Genomic DNA, 21,766 nt, shown 5'->3' with positions numbered 1-21,766 from the left:
AACATCGGAGGGGCCTGATCCTTCCGACCCAGGAGGGAATTAATGATCATGTATGTAATCAGTAATTAGCTGCTGCAGTACAACAATGGTGTTTTCGAGGAGAGCCAAAAATGTAAACAAACAGGCAACTTACCATGGCAGCAACCTTGTATGTCATACACACTCACTGATCCCTTTTTTTAGCCTATATTTATTTCCAGGTGAAACGAAGCCATTTTGAGATTCAAACTTTGTATATCAAAAAAAGATAGCGTGCAAAAGGTAAACAATTACACAAGTATTCGATTCTATTGAAAACTAAAGAAAAACAAAAATATGCAAATTAGGGTGTCAAGAGCACGTCACAAAACTAAATAATAGCTTCCTTTTCCTGCTTTTTAAACATTTGAGTCTCCTAAATGCCTTGTGTTAGTCAACACCTGCACACAAAGCAACCAAGCATAACTTTAGTTGACACATTTTATTTCAGGTGAGAGCCCAACGTACCAAACCTTTTTTTTTTATTCTAGACAGCGCTTTATAAAAAAAGAAGAGAATGATCATAGAGATGTGTGAAGGCCCTCAACGAGCGTCAGATTGATTTTTGTTTACCATCACACAATCATTAGAGTCCATCTGGCGGGTGTGAGAATTTAAAGGCTGGAAAAGTTTATAATGCTTTTGTTTTCTTTTCTATGTGGACTGAAAGTTAGCGTAATTGTAATCTTAGAGGCTTAGACTGTTCCTATTTAGCTGGTGGTGTAAATATTAGAAGGCACTGCTGCACCTCCTACTTGGCCGGAGCCCAGAGTATACACTGAATATTCACAGAGGGCAAGATGTTGAATATGCCACAGGGACTTCTAAAAGTACTCTGAATTAACCATTTGGTCCAGAGAGGAGGGGGAAGACACTTTCGGAGTGCAAATTATAGAAGGACCTGGAATGTCGGACTTTACAACTGACTGAAATAAAGTCACTGACCTGAGAAAAGACTTTCGGAGCCATTTTTCACTTGATCAGATGGATTATTGCTCATTATATACGTTTTTCTACTTAATACTTTTTTAAGCTGATTTGAATTGACTGTTTATTTATTTTTCTACTATAGATACATCCTTATGTATGTTATGGCGATATGAACACAGAAACAGATGGCTGCTACCTACACGTGACCTTGACCTCGTCAGACTAACTACTTGACTGAGAATGCTGAGTTGGACGATTCTGTAATGCAAAGTCTGGAAAATATCAGGACCCAAAAGTTTTGAAATACTATGGAAATTGTTTGAAGTTCACATGTCAAAGAGACAAGTGAGAGTGGTGATTGACAAGGTAGTGCTGCCAAAGGAAGGAGACAGCACCCTACTTACTTGGCAGCAACATTAAGTTTGTCCTCACCCTGTGTCAGGGTGATTTAGATATACTAGAATATATACCAGATATACTTTTACGAGATGTCTTGGAGCCACAGTTTACAGCTACGTTCAGAACTTTTTTTTGAGGCATTTTAAATGCCACATAAAGATATAAAGTCCTGACATCAAACATAAGCACTTGGAGTATCACATTACATTTACATCTAAATGTAATTAAAATAACATGCACTTTAATCAAATTAGACGCTTAAATGAACATTATATAAAAATTAACCATAAGTAGTAAACTCAGGAGGATCTTCTTTAAAGCAAATCTTCCTCTTTGATAAGCTAACCTTAGGTCTACACTAGCTTCAGTCCACACAACATTAAAACTGCAGCTTTGTCAGGCGCATCTAAAAATCTGAAGATGAAAGCAGAAAAAATTTAGAAAGATGGAAAGAGAAATGTTTGAAGTTATTTAAGAATATATGAGGAACTGTCATAAATAGGCCACACATTTGGATAAATATGATGTGTTGTAAACAGATAAAAGTTTATTTTTCTGCTTGGTTTAAAAGCTGCATTGCATGCCATTTTTAAAGCTCTGGTGCTGTATTAGTTCAATCGCTTGACTAAGATAAAAACAATGACACCATATTCCACTTGTTAAGAGCTTCACTGATTGGCACTTAATAGACATCGCTGTTCATCAATTAAATGAAGGGAACACAATGACAGTGATTTAAAAAGCATGCATGTGTGCTTTAGTGTCTGTGTTTGTGTGTGAACATATGATGATGACAGGATGCACTGTAGGGTCTATCCATGCATTATTCATTAAAAAGCCTTGAGTGATTCTGTTCTCTTGTTATGGCCCCGCCATGTAAATCAATGTGCATACAACAAGCTTCAATCATTGCTCTCTCAGTAATAGAGGGCAGGAGACAATTACCACCACATAAACTCAAGACCCTTTGACGGAAATGTCACCCAGCAGCAGGCTGTATTGAGTTGAGTGAAAGTGCAACATGACACCTTCCTTACCTGAGACTGGCTTTGTTAAGACTTGGATTTATTGGACTTAGGGTACATTTCCTTTAAAATATTAGTTTTTTTTTTATTATCTTTATTAAGGGGCTGATTAAATGTGAGCAGCAGCAGCCTTATCTACGTTTATGCAATGAATGGCATTACCACGGCTTATGTTTCAACTGCATTTACACAAAAGAGGTGTAATATATATTAAGAACATAATACTATGATTGCCAGAGGCATAAGCAGTTACAAAGAGATAGATACAAATAGGATTACAAGTTAGTGTGATACGGATCTTCAGTTTCAATACAGCAGCCTTTTAGAAAAGTAAGGGCTGGGTTGCTGGATTAGCTCAGCAGGTAGAGCCCAACTCATGGTGTCCCGGTCACAGGTTCGACTTCTTGCCTGCAATCATTTGGTGCATGTCTACCTCAGTCGTTCTTCCTAGTATACTTCTCTTCAACCGACAAGACTTGCTCTATATGAGGTGTCATTTGGTAACTTCTGTTGTGATTTGGCTCAATATAAAGAAGAGAGAATTTATTGATCACTTTGATTAATACAATTAGTTATGGATATTGTTAAATGATACATGTTTTTTAAAAACTGGTTCAGGTGCATTGGAGGGTCAGTTGAATTGCTGCTTGTCAGCAGTCTGCATGTGAAGACTCACACATGGTTCAAAGTGTTATAAAAACACACTCTGTTTGACCGGGTCACTGCCTGCAGAAAGATGAAGTGAGAGCCCGGCTGCAATAGAGGGTCTATTCTTCTTCTCTGTCGATATTTTATCAACGCTGAAATCATTGATCACCCTGCCCCTCTCAGTCACCCAGAAACCCCGCTGACATAATGTACCCTACATATTTGATATGGGAGCTATTTCTGAAACCTGGGTCTTTTAACCGTATGAAAAATTGAAAAGGACCGGAGGAGGAAGGGGATTGAGAGATGGAAGGAAGGAGGCAGGGAAGAGGAGGGGGACGTTAGGATGAATCAAAGGAGAGGGCAAAGGAAGGGAAAAGAGGGAGAGACTGTGACACATAGAAAGAGAGAGAAAGGGATAAGAGAGACAAATGTCAGAAAAGATAGGCGATAGAGGCTTGGTTATGCAGGGGGAGAAAGATGGGAGATAAAGTGAAAGAAAGAGACGGTAAGTGAGAAAGAGATGACCTTTCATTGCCTTCACTCACTCAAATAACACGGCACTCTGTCAGAACAATACAGGATGATAGTGTGATGTATAGTTGGGGAGCCTGGAGGCGGGGCAGTAAAAGGACAAGCTATAACACCAACCATCTTATATTCTGCACAAAAGTAATCCAAAAATTCAGAACAAAATCCCCTATGGCTTATAAAAACTGTACGTTTATAAATCACAGCTCTGTTTCACAAAGAATGTGACCTTTCTTTTTACAAATTACATTTCTGTTTTATTCATGCGAGGCACACTCATTCACACATCAGCCTACACACCCGCTTTGTGAGCTGCGTGTCCATCATGAAGTTGTGTACGTGTTTCTCGGCCTTGGTCAGCTCCAGCTTCCTGGCTACCACGGCAACCACCAGAGCTGTACAACCAGCACCCTGAGAGAGAGAGAGAGAGAGAGAGAGAGAGAGAGAGAGACAGAGAGAAGATAGAGAGAGAAAGGGAGGAGAAAACAAAGCACTGAGTGAGTCAGTAAAGAGGAGGAATTGGTAAATCGGTGGCTGTTGGTCTGGGGAAATTAGCCCCGATGATTGAAGGGAGCCACATGACAGAAGGAGAAGTGAATGGAGGAGAGAGGAGAGGATTACGAAGGAAAGCTCGGCTCCAGATCCACATTTCCTCATTTCGAGAGGAGAGCCAAGTCTATTTTCACTCCCAAGCCATCTGGTGCGAGATCCCGTCTATATCCCCCTATATGTAGCTGAAAAAATAGGCCCCTTACAGAAAAAAACCAGCACATCAAAGATCGACACCAACTCATTTGATTTAATTACAAGCTGTCAGTCTGCGTTTACGTGGTGTCAGTCTATTACTGTCACCTGAGGCTCCGGGCCTGCAGAAAGAGTAAAAGTGTAAAAAAGACAAACCCGCTGGTGTGCTTTCCAGCTCGGCCCACATGGGACACATGGCAGAGTCATTTGGGAAAGACTGACTGCAGTCTCTCAAGCAGGAAGACATGCATGAGAGAAGAAGAAGAGCAGGAACACGCGGAGGAAGAAAGACTTAATTAACTTTTAGATTAGACACTGTTTTCAACAGGGCTTCTGAGCGCTCACAGGTTTTTAGAAGAGGTGAGAGAGGATGTAAAAAAGGCAGAAGTGAGGAAAAGATAAAGAGTGAAGGGTTATGGGTAACTATAAAAACATGGAGGGAGTGGTTGGAGGAAGATGGAGGAGAAGGGGATGTTAATGAGGTCACATATCTTCTGATAAGCAATGAATTAAGATTAACAGTGTTTAATGAAAATGTATGAGGTCTCTTCCTGCCTGCGCGCAAGTGTGTGCGTCTCACAACGGGGGAGAGACAGAGATGATAAAAGAGATAAACAACAAAGAAACATAGTGAGGTCGAGAGCGAAAGGGGAGGGAAGCAAGCAGCATTTTTGAAGCGTGTATAAGCAAAAAAGCAAAGACTTTCATGCCCACTCTTGACATGATAAAACAACGTTGGCCCAAAAATAACTTTGGCTAAAATGTAAGGCACAAACAGGCATTACTCGCCACGTCTATACACTCATCCTCTATTTGTTTTTGTTCACAAAGTATGAATAAAATATGATGAGAGAAAACCCTTAGAGCATTCATACATGTCCGTGCTTGAGGGGAAAATGAGCCATCGTTGGACTGCTATTGTACAGTATAGCACAGCTTTCTTCATGTATATGTGGGTGTGTGCGTGCTCGAAATTGCCCTTCTTGGTCATAAACAGTAGGGTGCTGATTGGTTTGTCAAGACCAGCTATAAGTGCGTGCCTTCTTTGTGTGTGTGTGTGTGTGTGTGTGTGTGTGTGTGTGTGTGTGTGTGTGTGTGTGTGTGTCTGTGTGTGTGTCTCTGTGTGTGTGTGTGTGTGTGTGTGTGTGTGTGTTTGTTTGTGTATGTACGCCTGCACTCATTTGATTTCAGCAGGGCTCCCTCTGCAATCTCCACAAAGTGACACAGCTGATGATGGCTGTGTGCGACCGTGATTTGTTTCATTCGCCTGGGTGTTTCCTTCACAGAGCAGCCATCCACAAAGCTGTCAGAAAAAAACAGGGGGAATCACACAGTTGTGCAAACCTGTGATAAGAACTTCACCTCTTCAGCTTCAGCAAAAATACAGAAAAACTGTTTTGAAACTGGTCAGCAGGAACACTCATAAAAAGGAAGATGTTGAAAAAGAGGTGAAACTGATTAGTTTGCCCAACAGCACATTAAAGGCTTGAAATAGAAGCTACTCTGCATCTTGTTAGCCTAAATTCCCTGGATCTCAGTGTCTTTTAAGATTGATTTTACGAAGTAAGTAAGCAAAATGTATTCATACAGCCCCTTCAAGAACAGACATCACAAAGTGCTTCACAATAAAGGATTGAGCAGAGACATTACAGCAGACATTCTAAAGATTTAAGCTTGTTTACAAGGCTTCTCATTGAGTCGGACCAGCCCGCATAACAACATTTTTGTCACTTAATGGTTCCTCACCATTTCTTGAATTGTCTATAGCTTGTTTTCTCAAGAAAAATGTAGTTCAGCATTATTTTTTTAAATCAGCAACAAATCTATAGAACTGAGAATCTCGGAATCTGCCGACCATCATCTGACATTGATATAACTATAATGACCTTTTTCAGCGCGTCTGATGAAGCCAGAGGTTGGTTAGAAAGGACTTTGGCCAAAACTTGTGCTGCTTTGTTTATAGTTCAACAAGCGACAATGGAGTTAACTCCTACCACAGAAGAACTCTTAATTAGAGTTACTTTTTTATATTCTTCTACTGTTGTTTTCTTTTTAGCTGTGTGCACTTCAAGGTGAAGCTAAATTGTTGAGAGTGGGGAGTGGATTGTTAGCGGCACTGTTGAACTGGCATAAATAAGCTAATTGATCAGATGCAATACGACAGATTTACTATCGCCCCTTTAGCTGTCCGCATGTGTTTTTCTGCCTAACACAAATATCCCATGAGACACAAGAGGATAATCCTACAAAAATTACAAATGGAAAAAATAACACATTCAATAACCCAATCCACACACATAGAATAGACGCTGCATTTTTCATGTAGATGAAGACACTCCCTACCCAAGACATTTCATCATGTTTAATTTTTTTTTTTTGACGAATAGTGACTTTGTTCTGTCCTCATCTTTAACGTATATTGTTTTGTTTTGCATCCTTCTCGTCTTTTTATCCCTTCCTTAGCTTTGGTGCCAGTTTTGTTGTCAATTATTGGGTTTGCTTGGGTTTATTGGATGGTGATGGATTGATGGATTGATGCATTGTTTCCTGTGTTGTTTAATGTATTCACTCTGAACTCATCACCTTGTACATGGGGTGCAATAGAGATAAAGTTTAATATAGATTTACCTGTTGCATGTCACTCATTTTGTCCGTATAGTTTAGTCATATGTGCTCACTGGTTCAAAGTGTTTGTTGTTATATTTTGGCCACAAGAGTACATCCCCATTACCTCAAGAAAATAGCTAGTTTTTTATATATATTTCTAATTACATATTAGGGCTGCATTGGATAGTGCAGTAGCCTCACAGCAAGGAGGTTTCTGGTTTCAAATCCCTGCGTGGAGTTTGCACGTTCTCCCTGTGCATGCGTGGGTTCTCCCTCTCCAGCTTCCTCCCACAGTCCAAAGACATACTCATTAGGTCATTTGATGACTAAATTGCCTCGTAGGTGTGAATGTGAGTGTGGCTGGTTCTCTGTCTCTGTATGTCAGTCCTATGATTGACTGGCGAACAGTCCCGGGTGCACTCTGCCTCTCGCCCAATGACAGCTGGGATTGGCTCCAGCAACCCGCGACCCAGAACGGGAAAAATGTACAGATGATGGACTGATGGATGGATATATAATATTATTTTTAAAATTAATGTTTTTCACTTGTTCAGGATTTCAAAGTGTTAAGAGTGTTCAAATAAAATAAATGAATGCACATGATGCCAATGTTGTAAAGTCAACGAGTGTGATCTCAATTTCAATCAAAATAATCACGATTATGATTTCTGACTTAGTCGAGCAGCCCTACTATGAATTCTAATGTTAATGTCAAGTGCATAACAACATAGATAAATGCAAATACACGCAGTTCTGTTGAATGACTTGTCATGTAGAGCATTCACCTTCTGCCTCTATATAAGAACATACAATAAACGGTTCACTGTGTTTAAACGTGTTAGTCTATGCTGCCACCATCCACCTACTCACAGCGACACACACATACACACCAACACCTGGCACACCCCCGGATAGCTTCAGGGCAGTGGTATATTCCAACACTACTGGCCTTTAAGTGTTGTCATAGAAACGACTGCAAGAATTCCTCCTATAGGAGCTCATTACAATAATTCTCAAGTAAAGAAAAAAAAAAAACACGTCCTTTTTTACCCATGATCCCCTTCCCTTTCTTAAATCATTGCGTTTTCTTTTTACACTCAACCTGCTCGGCCTCGTCTACCTCTCTATCACAAGCCTTCCTTCTACCTGCATCATTGTGTCTTCTCTGATGATCAACAAAAATAAACTCCTTTGAACACTCTTTGAGCAAAGTGTGTTTGTGTGTGATGGAGGAGAGGAGTGGAGAGAAGAGGAGAGTGTGTGTGGGAGTCATCCTGTGAGTGTATGTCAAGCTCTGTGTCACTGTTTGTGTGGAGGATGCAGTCTGTAACTGTGGGCCTGGGACGTTCTGTATCCAACCGCTGTTTGTTTCTGTGTTTATCTGTGTGTGTGTGTTAAAGTAACAGTAAGAGTTGTACTATGTCTCAAACACCGACTGGATGATTCATACAGCAAATGGGGGTCTGTGCTTGTGTGTCTTTGTGGGTGAGTGTGTTTATTGGACTTTAAAGTAAAGACTGTAGGTGACTGGCAAATACATACTTTTGGTCAGGAACAGAAACGATGAAAGACCACACATACAGGTCACACATGCATGTAAGTTATGAGGAAGTCACTTGACAGAAATAAAGACACCAAAGTCCTCTATTTGAGGCAAGTAAATGATTTCAGTCAGTGCGTCAGAATACACTGCAATATTAATGGCACATTTTCATTTTAAGACATAAAAGACTGAGACTTGTATTTCCACTGAAAATAATGCTAATAAATACCTTTAAATTGAACTAACTTATGAAAAATACTTTAGATTTTGAATTTTCTCAAACGGATTTTACTCCTTACTTTAGATTTTATTAAACTATCATCCAGCAGTCATTTAACTTCATCTTAAGACTCATCTTCACTGTCTTCAGCATTCAACCATACAGGCTGCAGTTTGTTAAAGAACTGGAAGTGGTCAGACAAGGACTCTGTGTGCAGGGACGATAAAGTCACCAGAGACATCAGACAGCACCCATCTCAGGATGTCTGATGGGGTGTCCCGTCTGGTCATACTATACAAAGAAAGAAAACCGCCTTTAAGCCAAAAGCCCCACTCCTTGCATACATCCCAATTGTTTTTTAGAGGATGATAAAGGCAGTAGAAAAGGACTTTGAATGTTCTCTTGTGTGTCTTTACTTTTCATTTCCTTTAAAAGCTTGAATATAACTGTATTAGAAATACTAAATACTATAGTTTTAAAGAGGTAAAGTATTTTGTGCAACTGGCTCATCAGGTTTTTAAAACACATTAGGGATGACAGCATGGATGCCAACAGAAAATAAATGGAACTATACATTTCAAATGTCCATCCAGGCAACCATTAGGTTTGTAAGAAAGACACACATAAACCATCTGTAAATAACATAAGTACGAATATTACATTACTTGTTTAGAGAATAACATTATCTCTCGCAGTGCTGTGACTGTTGACTCTTATATTGTACGCCGCCTTTTGATTGCTCATGTGGTGCCTTCCCATTAATAAATAAAACATAAAACATTTTATCTCTATATTTCCATCTCATTCCTACTTTTCTGACTTTACAAAAAAACAACAAAATCTATCCTTATTAGCACATTCTGAGGCAACATGATGTTTAGCTGTAAAGCCATTAAAAAGATCTCATTTCTGTGCATGAAAAAAGACACTAATTTCCTCTAATATTTCAGAGCAATGAATGTTAAAGTTAATACAGCAAACAAAAGGAAATCTTGAAGGGAGGAAAAAAAGACAGAGGTGACAAATAGAGACAAACAGAGACATCGACAGAAAGAACATAACAGGAAAAGTCGGGAAAAACACCTGTGAAGTGAAGCAAATAGAGGAACAGTCAGCGGATTAACACTGATACTAACAGATGGACGTTAGAGAGGAATAAACACATGGCCTCAGGGAAAGAGAGATGGATGGACAGAAAGAGAGAGATAGAGGGATAAATTAAAAGAGAGGTAGATATTGGTACAGAATGAAATTAAATGCTGAGAGAGAAAGGGAGGGAAACTGAGAGTGGGAGGACATGGCACACTGAAAGGTGGACCTTCATTATGCAATGAGGACAGTCAAGGGAACAAAACACACATACACACACACACACACATACATGCACACACAAAACACAGTAACATGTTCTTGTTTGCACGCCTACACACCCAAAACACACAGAAGCACAGACGCAGGCTAATTCAGGGAGGATTGCCCAAATCATCCAAATGGCAGAATTTCTCCTGCGAATGACAGCATGCTCTCTAATCTGCTGACCTCAGAAAAAGGGTGGACAGTAATGAAGGTGGGTGGGGGTGAGGGGGTACTGACCATGATTCCTGTGAGCAGACAGACTCCTTTGCCACAGTAGGTGTGAGGGACCATGTCTCCATAGCCGATGGACAAGAACGTGATGGAGATGAGCCACATGGCCCCCAGGAAGTTACTCGTCACATCCTGAGCGTCGTGGTACCTGAAATTAAATATCATGTTTGCTCAGCGGATTCAGCAAGTGTAAAGATTTAAACCTACAACTACGTAAATAACACCAAAACTGACCCATTGTCTCCTGTCTGTAGAGGGTCAAACATCAAACACACGTCCTTTGATTTGTCATGACAGTATATACAACACAAAAATACCTCCGTCATACAACTCCTGCTGTGCACAATGCTGTTGCCATAGTGACCAAACCCCCAGAAATTATTGAACAGATAAACTAATAATATTGTAATTATTATTTACATTTTCTTTAAGATCTTGAGATTGAAGCATGAAAGAACAAACAAATGATCACATCTTTACCATGTCTAAAGAAGTGTAACTTAATTTTATCAGAATTTTGGATTTTGGATAATCTCATTTGCAAAGCAAGTGCCAATTTAATTTGGATGCTGACCAAACTATGATTTCCCAGCAGCCTGGTAATTAGTGGTTAATTAAGCTTGTTACTCAAATGACACTTTCCTGTATTTCCTTGATTATCTTTCAAAGAATTTAAACATGTTAAATAATTGACAGTCATTTTTCTCTTTCTTATTAAAGACAATTTGATACACAGTTTGAAACGGTCCCTAAGTAAGTAGCAGGGCTGCTTGTCAGTATTTATTCCATATTTGAGCATCTGTCTGTGTTGTTTAAGGTTATATCCTCTTTGTTCTCATTCACTTATTCATGTTTATACACAAGTCTAAAAGGAAAATCTTTCAAAAAGTTGGTTTATTTAGAGATAGGACAGTGGATAGAGTTGGAAACCAGGGAAGATAGAAAGAGTGGGGGATGACATGCAAGAAGAAGCTACAGGTCAGACTCGAACCTGCAATGATAAAAACAGCCTACTGTATGTATGGGGCCCACAAACTAACTGCTTACCCATAAGCACGCCTTAATTAGAGTGGTTCATAACAACATTAAGTATGTATATCATTAGATGGGCAAAAAAACCCAACCAGGACCATAGATTGAGACAGAAAGGAGAAAAGAATTAACATAACCATCGCCGGCTTTACCCACAAGGGGAAATTACTTTTACACTCTGTTGTTAAAAAAATGCTATACACACTTGCACCAACAGGACCCTGCAGTATGGACATGTACAAACGGAGAGATGTTAGAGTGAGCTGTTGGGGGTTTGGTGCCTTGCTCAATGGCACATTGAGAGGGCTCAGCAAGGGACCTGGCACATTTCCAACTAACAGACGAATTCAATCCTTGTTCTTGATTTTGACCTGGCCCGGCAACCCTCCAATTTTTCAATTCAACTCCCTACAGACTGAGCTACTAACGCTAAGAGTATCCTACAACATTATTTTACTGCTTCCTGATTTATTAGTAAGGCAAGATGAGGCATTGGTAATAAAAAAAATACACTTGTTAGTGAAAATCTAGAAGGAAATAAGGTAATACGTAAAATGATACATAAAATGTAAATTTGTTAACCTCTAGGATACAAGTAAGACAACAGCTAAAGTAAGCATTCAAACGCTTCCTAGCTTACATTACATTAGCTAGATAATAACCCTAACCCTCTTCCCCATTGGGGATCAATAAAGTAAAATCCTATCCCAATTCATTTCTAAGCTAACGTTAAATTATCTAGGTGTATAATAGTATTTGCCAGGTACTCTGATTTATGCTCTCCTCCTAGAACAAAGCAGGAAGATATTTTTTTACAATTAACCGCATTTGGGCTTCCCAAGCTGAATTTAACATCACTGAAAAATAGCCACCGTGTGAAAATGGCCGATGAACCAGCTTTGTCACTGACCTCTCGCACACTCTTACGGTCCAGGCAGCAATGATCCACAGAGAGATGCTGAAGACCAGCAGCACCGTCCCGGGGCAGATAGTCATGAGGGTTTTCATTACAAATCGTGTGTTAAAATGTACCTGCAAAGCACAAACACACATTAAGTACACACTAAGTAAAGCCGAGCTTATAAGTGACACATTTAACACATTGTTTTCAGGCTTAACTCTGAATCCTTATCCTGTAACAGGATGTTTCCCACACAGATTGGATATTTCACTAATTAGTCTTCTGAGTAGCTTCTGATAGGAGCTGCACTCCGAGAATCTCTGCTGTAATTGGAGTCGAGATCTGGGCTCACCCTCCGACATAAGTCAAACATATAGTGTCTTTGAGTAATGGCCTATTTCAGAGTCTGACGCTCATTTGTTATCAACTTTTTGGCAGATGGGTAAAGAGCAGCAGTCGAGCCGTGGAAGGGTTAGGCAGCTGAAAATAAGTCATCATTTCAGATCTTCACTTCGTTCGAAGCTTTACCTCCTCTGCCTGTAGCTGTAGCCCGAGGGTCAGAGGACTGCTATCCTGGATACACTCACAACCTGATAAGTTATTTATCTTAAATCTTAACTTTCCTCCTCTTACTAGTTTGCATATTTCCTACATCGTAGTACTACATCTCCACTACCTGGTTTATCGTTTAAAGAACGCCATCGATCATTTATTGCACGGCTTGTACACATTTTCGCTACACTCGTATTGCAATCTTATTCGACTACTTTCTTTTCATGGCCCATTTGAGCCGTACGCAATATCTTGTTCCCATTTCACGCTCCCATCTCGTATTGTATTATGAGAGATCCACCAAAGCTTACATCTTAGTCCTCTAACAAAAGAAGGGGAAGGGGATTTGAACTGGTAGATGAAAAGACACAGGGTGAGTAGAAGGACAGAGCTGGAGGAAGAATTGTTAGTGGAATAGAGGTCGGGAATGAAAGGGACAGGGAAGACACAGATTTAATTCAGAGCACAGAGCCCTTGACCTTAATAACTCTCTCAGCTCTGTCTGGATGAAGATTTGACCACCACATCTTAACAGCACAGTACTCACACAAAACCCTTCTGACCTTATTTAGGGCACCTATACTCCTGGAGGAGGCGTCAGTGAACAGTTTGCTGTGTAGAAGCATGACTCTAGCAATGAGGTAGAGGCGCAGGAACATTGGCACGCTCAGCACCATGTCCAGGTCTGCCTCAGCCTGCGACGGCGCGTACGAGAAAGCAAGCCGCGCCCGCCACTGAAACTTAAAGTCCCCGGGTACTGGATGCACGGCAGACACCAGCAGCTCCAGAGCAATGAGCAGAACCCTCTCCATGGTCATGGCGATGCGCCAGTCGTCTGCTCCGTTGTCGATGACGAACAGCTGCAGGGACAGGAAGGACATGAAAGGAGGTTAAAATAGAGAAGGAGTTACACTTGTTAAAGCATTGCAGTGCAAACTTTTCATCACAAGTCTCTGCTGGCACTCGTATCTACAGCTGACTAGGATGATTAAAGGAACCAGCAGCAATTTAGAGTAAATGTCTCTTTTCTGAGATGTAAAACACCAGCCATCTAATCAGCAATCTATTCAGTCACTTCACTGTGGCCTGAATCATCTTCATACAGCTCAACAACTCTAACTTAAATTACTTTAAGATGCCTTGTCATCTCATGCTCTTAAAAAAAACATGGTCCTGGTTATCACTTTAACTAAATTTTTCTGAATAAATACCATTATATTGAGCCAAATGATGCTACTTTAATGGAAGTTTTCTCTCCTTGTATGTTGTTTTGCATTGGTAATTACTGTATTCACTTTCTATATATTCCACAAAGCGGGTGTTATGAAGAAATGATAAGAGCAGGTTTCATTACAGGAACCCTCCGCTAGACAGTGCTGACAGGGAACGGAGGGGTGCGGTTGAAGGGTTGGGGGGGAAGCCAGTTATAAGGAGATGGATGAAGTACAGAGGAAATGAAGAGATAAAGATAGGAACAGGGAGATGTCATGGAGAGGAGGACACGGCAAGAAAAAAAACCCCTCAATCTTTTTAAGTCAAGATGGTCTTCTGAATTTAAAAAAAAGTGTGATTTTCCTGAAACAAGGGGATATTCTAGTTCTTTTTTCAGTCTTTTTGTGGCACAGAGGTCTTTTTCATGGCTGCAAACAAAACATGCTGCTTCACAAAAATGAAAGAGAACAACATTTGATTTTTCATTACCCCTTGAGGCATGATGATTTCATTTTTCATTTTTTAAACTGTTGCAAATTAACAGTAAAATATCTTTTTTTTATTGAGACAAAGCCCAGATTTAAGAACTCAACCATGAAAAAAAATGTCTTAATAACAGATTCTTGAAATATAAAGAGAGAGAGGGGCATAACACATAGCATGAGGACATGGAGAGAAACGAGGAACTCCCCTTCAGTAAATCAGAAGAGTTCACCTGATGCTGCAGCGCCTGCAGAAACAGCCAGTGCTAACAATTGCTCTTTACCACATGATTCATCTCAAGGGCTTTTATCCCACACAAACATTTATTTAGCACAACAACAACTACAACAATAGGTCAAACATCAGAACAAGCATTGGCAGCCAGCCACGATATGGTCACTGTCATGATAAAGGCTGACTGAAGCTTACTAAACCACACACTGCTCTTCATCATTATCTACATCCAGCCCAGCAGGATGTACGTGTTTCCCTTGTTCACCTGCTAGCATGTGAGCATGCATGTAGCCAACATGTGTATACACACACACACACACACACACACACACACACACACGTACACGCACGCGCCAGAGTCATTCTGTAAGAAGTCATTTGAACCCAGGGTCAAACGTCGGCCGTACTCTAATGATTTCACAGAATGTGTGTACTGTATTTGTGTGTATTTTGTGTATGCCTGAGTGAGTTTGTGCGAGAGTGTGCAGACCCAGCCTCGTCATGGTGACTGTTGCCAAGGCGACAACATCAAAGAGCAGCCAAGCTTAATTAGGAACCCCAGCGAGGGAGAGAAAGAGAGAGAAAGAGCAGGAAGAAGAGGGAGGTGGAGAGTCAAAAAAGAGAGAGACGCATGGGAAGAGGAGCAAAAAGGAAGCGGGAGACGATGAGGTAAAAAGGTGTGTGTGACAACGAGTGAAAAGGTAGATGAATTAAAGAGAGGACAGCTCTGCAGACACTTAAGAAGATTTTGGGGTATTTTCTTATTTTTGGGTCAAATTATGCATACAAAGCCCCCATGTGGGGGTGAAATCGCTTGGTCCCATAAGGTCAAGACTAAATTTAACCATCCAGACTTGAATCCATGTCATCTCCTCTAAAGAGACAAAAATACGCTTTTCTGTGTGCTCGTTTCTGCCAGATCGTAGGGCTCCAAACTGTGCATACGTCTTCATTCATTCTTTTCTCAGTGCTTTTTCAATCTACCTCTCTTTTTCTTTCCTCCACACATCACTCATCCCTGTCCTTCTCTCTCACAATGACATGGCCTCAAATAAAAAACCGAGGTGATCCAGTTTCTTGCTGCCGGAGAAAATGAGTGCCTCTCCCTTCTTCCTCTTTTCCTCCGCCCGTTCCCTTTCCTTCCTTCCCCTCCTGGCCTGTCCTCCCTCGCGCTCCTGCTGTCGGTCTTTTCCTGGCTAAATCGCCATGAGGAAGGGATAAATAATTAAATTCCATTAGGAAAGTAATCTGTCAATGGGAGTGAGTGAGTGCCAGTGCCCCTACATGGACCAGGGCGGTGAGAGAGAGAGAGAGAGAGAGAGAGAGAGAGAGAGAGAGAGAGAGAGAGAGAGAGAGAGAGAGAGAGAGAGAGAGAGAGAGAGAGAGAGAGAGAGAGAGAGAGAGAGAGAGAGAGAGAGAGAGAGAGAGAGAGAGAGAGAGAGAGAGAGAGAGAGAGGTAGAGAGAGAGAGGTAGAGAGGGGAAGAAGCAGTCTATCGGGAGAGAACAAGGGAGGTCAGAGAACAGCAAAGCCAAATAAACTTGGACATAGAACACAAGCCCAAAGGGGGGGAATGAACAAGAGCATGAAACATAAATTGCCCTCTGTTATTCTCTTAATTTTAACAAAATGTGGCATCACAGGGCAGAGGGCAGTGACAAGGAACAGCAACAGAAAGTGGACAGGACAGAAGGAGGGCAGAAAGAAAAACAAATAGCAGACCAGCTGGAGAGAAGGGAAACAAAAAAAAAAGGAAAAAATGTGTGAAAATGACAGCACAAAACATGTCAGGCCGCTTCATAGGTGGAGTGTGAACTCTGTGACAGTTTGTTGACCTCGAGCATCCCCCATCTGCAACATCTGCAACCTGCTGGAAGAGTTTGTAACCTCTCATCACTCTTCCTTGGCCATCTCCTGATCCGTGCTTCGACCCCTCGCAGTCCCTGCGGCCACTGTGCCTTTGTAATCGTGTTAAATCTCAGAATGCAGATGTCTCTCATCACTGAACCAGACACAGAGCTGGCCAGACTCTGCATGAACAAGCGAGAGAGACATGCAGGCGGATTCTGCATATGTACATACACACACACAAACAATCATGCCCCTGTCAAAAGCAGTCTCTGAAAAAGAGGTAGATGTAGTTTCCCACAGGATCTGAGACAGAGACGGTTACAGAACAAACACTATTTAAATTTCTAGGTCCTACAGCATGGAAATCCCTGAAACAGGCAGAAAAAACTGGGGCGAGCCAATCACACACACATTCACACACAGGATCTACGTGAATATGCATGGCTTCTCTGAGGGAACACCCCCTGTGGCGGTTTTGCTACATCGTCAACAGCAGAGAGGAATGAGAGAGGTTAACAGGGAAGTGAAAAGAAAGTGTTGTAAAGTGTGCGAAGGAAGGTTCTGTGTGTGTGCACGAGCGATGTTAGCGAGTCTGCCACTAGAAAATCTAAAAACTGCAAGAGAGAGTAAAGCGAGGATTCCACCAGCGGTGTCTTGAGACCTGGAATCTCCTTCATTTTAAACAAATATGAAAAACAAACTGGGTTAGTTAAATTAGCCAAAGGCTGGCAGCGTCTGATGAATTAGCGTTTCTTGGAAGTGGTGAGTGAGATGTTTTTTTTTATGCCTGAGGAGGAATCTCTTATTTTCCCAGGGTGTGTGTACATAATGCAGCATTTTGTAGACATATTATGAAAGGACAGTCCAAATATGACACTTCTAAGGACTTCAAAGAAGAAAACCCTTTTTAGGAAGACTACTGCTCACTTTGTTTTGTTAATGTTGGGTGCCTGCCTTTGAGTGCCAGGCTGGTGTCTTCCTGATCAATGGACTGCTGCTAAAATCCTCCCAAAGTAACCGAATAACACACTTCTCTAATGCTTAAAGTGCACTAATGGACTGGAGAAATATCTCCTTCACACACTCTCTCTGAGTTTCTATTTGATTAAATACATTACAAACAATTCAGTTTTTTCTCTTTTATGTCTGCATTTCCTGAAAGTTACTTGATAAAATGAGTACTTTTGTTATAGACTGCTCTGCTTTTTAGTTGCTGTTGTGTGTGTGTGTGTGTGTGTGTGTGTGTGTGTGTGTGTGTGTGTGTGTGTGTGTGTGTGTGTGTGTGTGTGTGTGTGTGTGTATGTGTGTATGTGTGTGTGTGTGTGTGTGTGTGTTACAATGGTAAGGTGCAAACGCCAACCTATCAAACAAAACATGTGACACCCATGGTTCATTTATTAGCTGGTGAATGAGCTAGTTTACCAGAATGAGTTTCTAATTGTTGTTTCAGCCGACCAGAGGAGTTATTTATCAGACTAAGAGAGATAAAGGAATTATGTGAACTCAACCCTCCCTTACCAACTCTTTAACCAGAGAGCACATACTAGGGCTACTCTAGAGTGGAACATTTCAATTTTTTATTGATTTCATGATAGAAAAAAAAATCTTCAAAATCCAAACCAGAAATATTAGGCGTGTTCAAATCTTGCATTTTATAACCAATAGACTGTAGAGATCTAGTAGACGCGTGATGTTTGTCCACAGTAGACCCTATACATGCAGGTTACTTCAGTTTAGGCAAGTTTTAAGACTTCCTTCAGCTCCCTACAGAGATATTGAGGCCTTTACACAAATCCTTGCACATTGTCATCTCAAGGTCACCGGCAAACCAGATGCACATGTTTTCCTTAGGGAGACTAATATATGCGCTGATAAGTGCTTTGTTAATAAATAAAAAAACGGTTGAGTACTTCTGCGATATTACAGTGCACACATTTCAAAGAAGCAGAGGTTCATTGTCAATCTGTGTGAACAAAGTGTGTTGTTAAGACCTAAAATTATTCCAGGCAGGTTTAGGTTCAAATGTCATCAGTTTTTCACTGAACAGAACTCAGCAGGGTTAGATGGCCACTTGCTATCCAATCTGGTGTTTTTATGCAAATTGCACAGCAGAGCTGGGAAATCCAGACACGACACTCTAGGAACCACCTGAACATGCACTTGAGAACTTGCGTTTTCTTTTGCCACAGTTTGAAACCTAATCAGGAGAAGGAAATTCTTAGTATAACTGCAGTGGAAAAAGAAACCAGAAAAGAAAAGACAGGTGGACACTTGAAAGTTCAAAGAGTTCAAGTTAGATAAATGTCTGTTAACTGATTAAAACCCATTTAAATCATTCTTTTAGATCATGAAGTAGCTGTTAGGTTGGCACCCATTATCTGGCAGCAGTTAGTCAGCCAGTGATATAAAAGGGTTTGTTGGTTTATTTCTGCTTAGTTGCTAATACATGGTTACAATGATAAACCAAAGTAAAGACACACTGATATCTGTAGAAGATGTCATTTCAAATTCATGATGATCAGATGCAAAATCAAAGAAATACAGATAAGAAAAGCCACAGTGCTGTTTGGATCACTGCAAGTAGTAAACCACAACTCTCTAATGTAAAGAAGGATTCACCCAAGTTAATTTACTTTCATACAATTAATTTGGTAATGACTCGGACTGATGATGGAGAACTGATGAGTCATATTCCAAAACCTTTTAAATCCATGAAAAGGTTTAAATGAGTCCTGATGGTGAGATATTATCAGCTACATCCATAATTATAAATAGATTACAATTGAATGCAATGATTCTTCACAGTCGTGAGAATGTATATTTTCGTGGTTTTCTTCAGAAAACACATCGCTGTCACATCGACTTGTTTAGGTTGACAGGGCAGACTTGACCCTCACAATATGGCAGCCGCTTTGACGTATCGAAGCGATTGGCGGACACAGGCTCTTTGGCGTCTAGTGTATATGTCTATGATCAGGGCAATCAAAAAGGAGGGAAATCAGACCACAGGACGAAGTAAGACAAGACAAGACAAGAAACACTGGGGACAAGAACTTCAAAATAAAAGAGGAAACACTTAAGACACACGGAGAACTCAAGAATGTAACAATACACACAGGACATAGAGAAACAAGAGCTACAAAATGAAACAGGAAACACTCAAGACTAAACTTGGAAATAAAGCAATGAAAATACAGATAAGGGAAGAAAGCAAGAAAAAGCTGCCTAAAGCAGGAAATGACAACGAAGAAACAAAACATGGCAATACCAAACTTAGCAAGGTAAACCATGACCCATCCATGCATGTACAAATTGAAATTACAAACAAAACTTAGTTCAATTTCCATTTTGCAAAACTCAATACAGTCAGTGAGGCTCTGCAGAGTTGTAGCACAACACATAAACTACAATGTTTTTCAAATCAGACATGATTTCTGTTAGCTCCTGCCATTTTTCACTACCAAACTAAATTTAACACTTCTGCTTCATGTTCACAGCATGCTTTAATTTACTCTCTTCCACCAAAAGCTAATTGCTGTCAATAGTTAATAAGAAGTCGAATAATTCCTTTGAAGGCAGTGATTAAGGGGAAAATGTCTAATTCTTGATGAGTACAGATGAACTGCAGTATAGCCTGTATTGATTGTTTTTCCTTGTTTCACTTTGAGCACAAATGGTTCAGTCATGGCTCTCCCATGACAGATTAGAAGAGACAGTGTGGATGTAGAGAGAGGAGGAAGAGGGCTGAGATAAAAGGCAAAAAGGGCGTGAGGGTTTTTTAGAGGTCGAGAAATAGAGCTAAATGTTGAAGTATAACAGTAGAAGGATAAAGAGGTGAAAAGTTAAAGGCTGAGATAAAGGCAAGGAGAGAAGAGTGAAGAAGAAAGGATGTGAAACTAAACAACAAAATTGAATTGAAGCCCAGAGGAGAGGAGAGAGACAGATCTAATCTGATAAGCAGGGCGAGCGAAGAAGAAAAAAGGAAGAAAAAGAGACGCACGCTGATGGTGTTAACAAACGTACTTTGAGATAAAAGACATGAAGAAGGAGAGAGAAATGGATATGAGAGAAAGAGAAAGGTGGATTTATGCCTGTTAAATCAGATAACATCATTCTGATCTGTGCACGACTCTGCCTCCTCAAAATTCTGTGCAAATGCATATATGCTATGTGTGTGAGTTGTGTGTCTATGTGCATGCAGTGTCCATGCAAGGCAGTGTGTGTTGCAATCTGAGAATAGGATTTGTATCGAACAATGCCTTTGATGCTACAAAGCAATATTTCTTTCTGTGTGCATTTAAGTCATGAAAAGCAAAAGAAAAACAAAAAAAAAAAAAAACTGAAACTAACTGCCACTTTGTGTATAGCTCATGTAATCAGCAAACAGGCTGGGAGCCAGCAGGCAGGTTGAAACTTAACATGCATGTAATGAAACATGTATGCTTTCAGGTGTAGCCTACATACTGTTTAGGAAAGCACTTTCACATGTTCTGCATGCACTGCTGCACACTGTCACTGCTCTGCAGCTATTGCACTGTATGTATGCAAAGATACAGAACTACATGTTTGTCACCTATAACTGCAAAACTCCATAGTTAAACATTGTGAAATATTACATTTTTATGGAGCCAGGTTTGCTGTTGACATAGTGCTGGAAAACAACAAGTCACACTCAATGTCTATCCCATTTCTTGTTGTTTTGCTCTTGGCACTCTAATACACTACAGTAGCAAGTGGAATATTGGTATACACATGTGCATCTTTCTCGATCACATTTTTCAAGCAAAACACTGTTCAACATGAGTCGGGTTCTGCTCGAGGTTTCTGCCCCGTAAAAGAATGTTTTTCTTGACACTGTAACTTTGCTAAATGTTGCATAATGCTCATGATGGCTTAATGTTGGATATTTGTAGATACTATAACAACGAGTAAGGTCTGTTATCTGCTCTTTTATAAATTGTCTCAAGATAACATTTGTTATGAATTGGTGCTTGATTAATTGATTGATTAAACATTAATCCCACTGTTTATCTGCTAGAAATCAGAGGAAGAGAGAGATAGAGTGGGGTTTGAATTCGAACCCAGGCGGCCTGCTTGGAGGACTATTTCCTCTGTACTGTTGAAGTACTGTTGTTGGTGCCGCAACATTTTTTCATAAACTGAAAATGCTTCTCACATAATTATTAATTGAATTCTATTCATCCCTTTTTTACATACACATATTTGTATATATATTATATTATATGTTTA

General features: G+C 40.4%; 1 protein-coding gene across 5 annotated transcripts in view; it reads right to left on the bottom strand.

Annotated features, from left to right (window-relative positions):
* Positions 1–21,766, bottom strand: part of kcnn3 (potassium intermediate/small conductance calcium-activated channel, subfamily N, member 3) — a 53,851-nt gene that overhangs the window by 6,753 nt on the left and 25,332 nt on the right. For all 5 annotated transcript variants that reach the window (XM_079344632.1, XM_079344628.1, XM_079344631.1 and 2 more), the window contains 4 exons: positions 13,301–13,597; positions 12,195–12,316; positions 10,259–10,400; positions 3,852–3,962 (listed from right to left, as the gene is read on the bottom strand). In XM_079344632.1, coding sequence (XP_079200758.1) covers positions 3,852–3,962; positions 10,259–10,400; positions 12,195–12,316; positions 13,301–13,597 — 672 coding nt within the window. The remainder of the gene's footprint in view (positions 1–3,851; positions 3,963–10,258; positions 10,401–12,194; positions 12,317–13,300; positions 13,598–21,766) is intronic.

This window comes from Symphodus melops, assembly GCF_947650265.1.
Source record: "Symphodus melops genome assembly, chromosome: 5".
In the NCBI taxonomy this organism is placed as follows: Eukaryota; Metazoa; Chordata; class Actinopteri; order Labriformes; family Labridae; genus Symphodus; species Symphodus melops.
The sequence above is the reverse complement of the archived record's forward strand: the minus strand, read 5'-3'. Positions and strand labels throughout refer to the sequence as shown.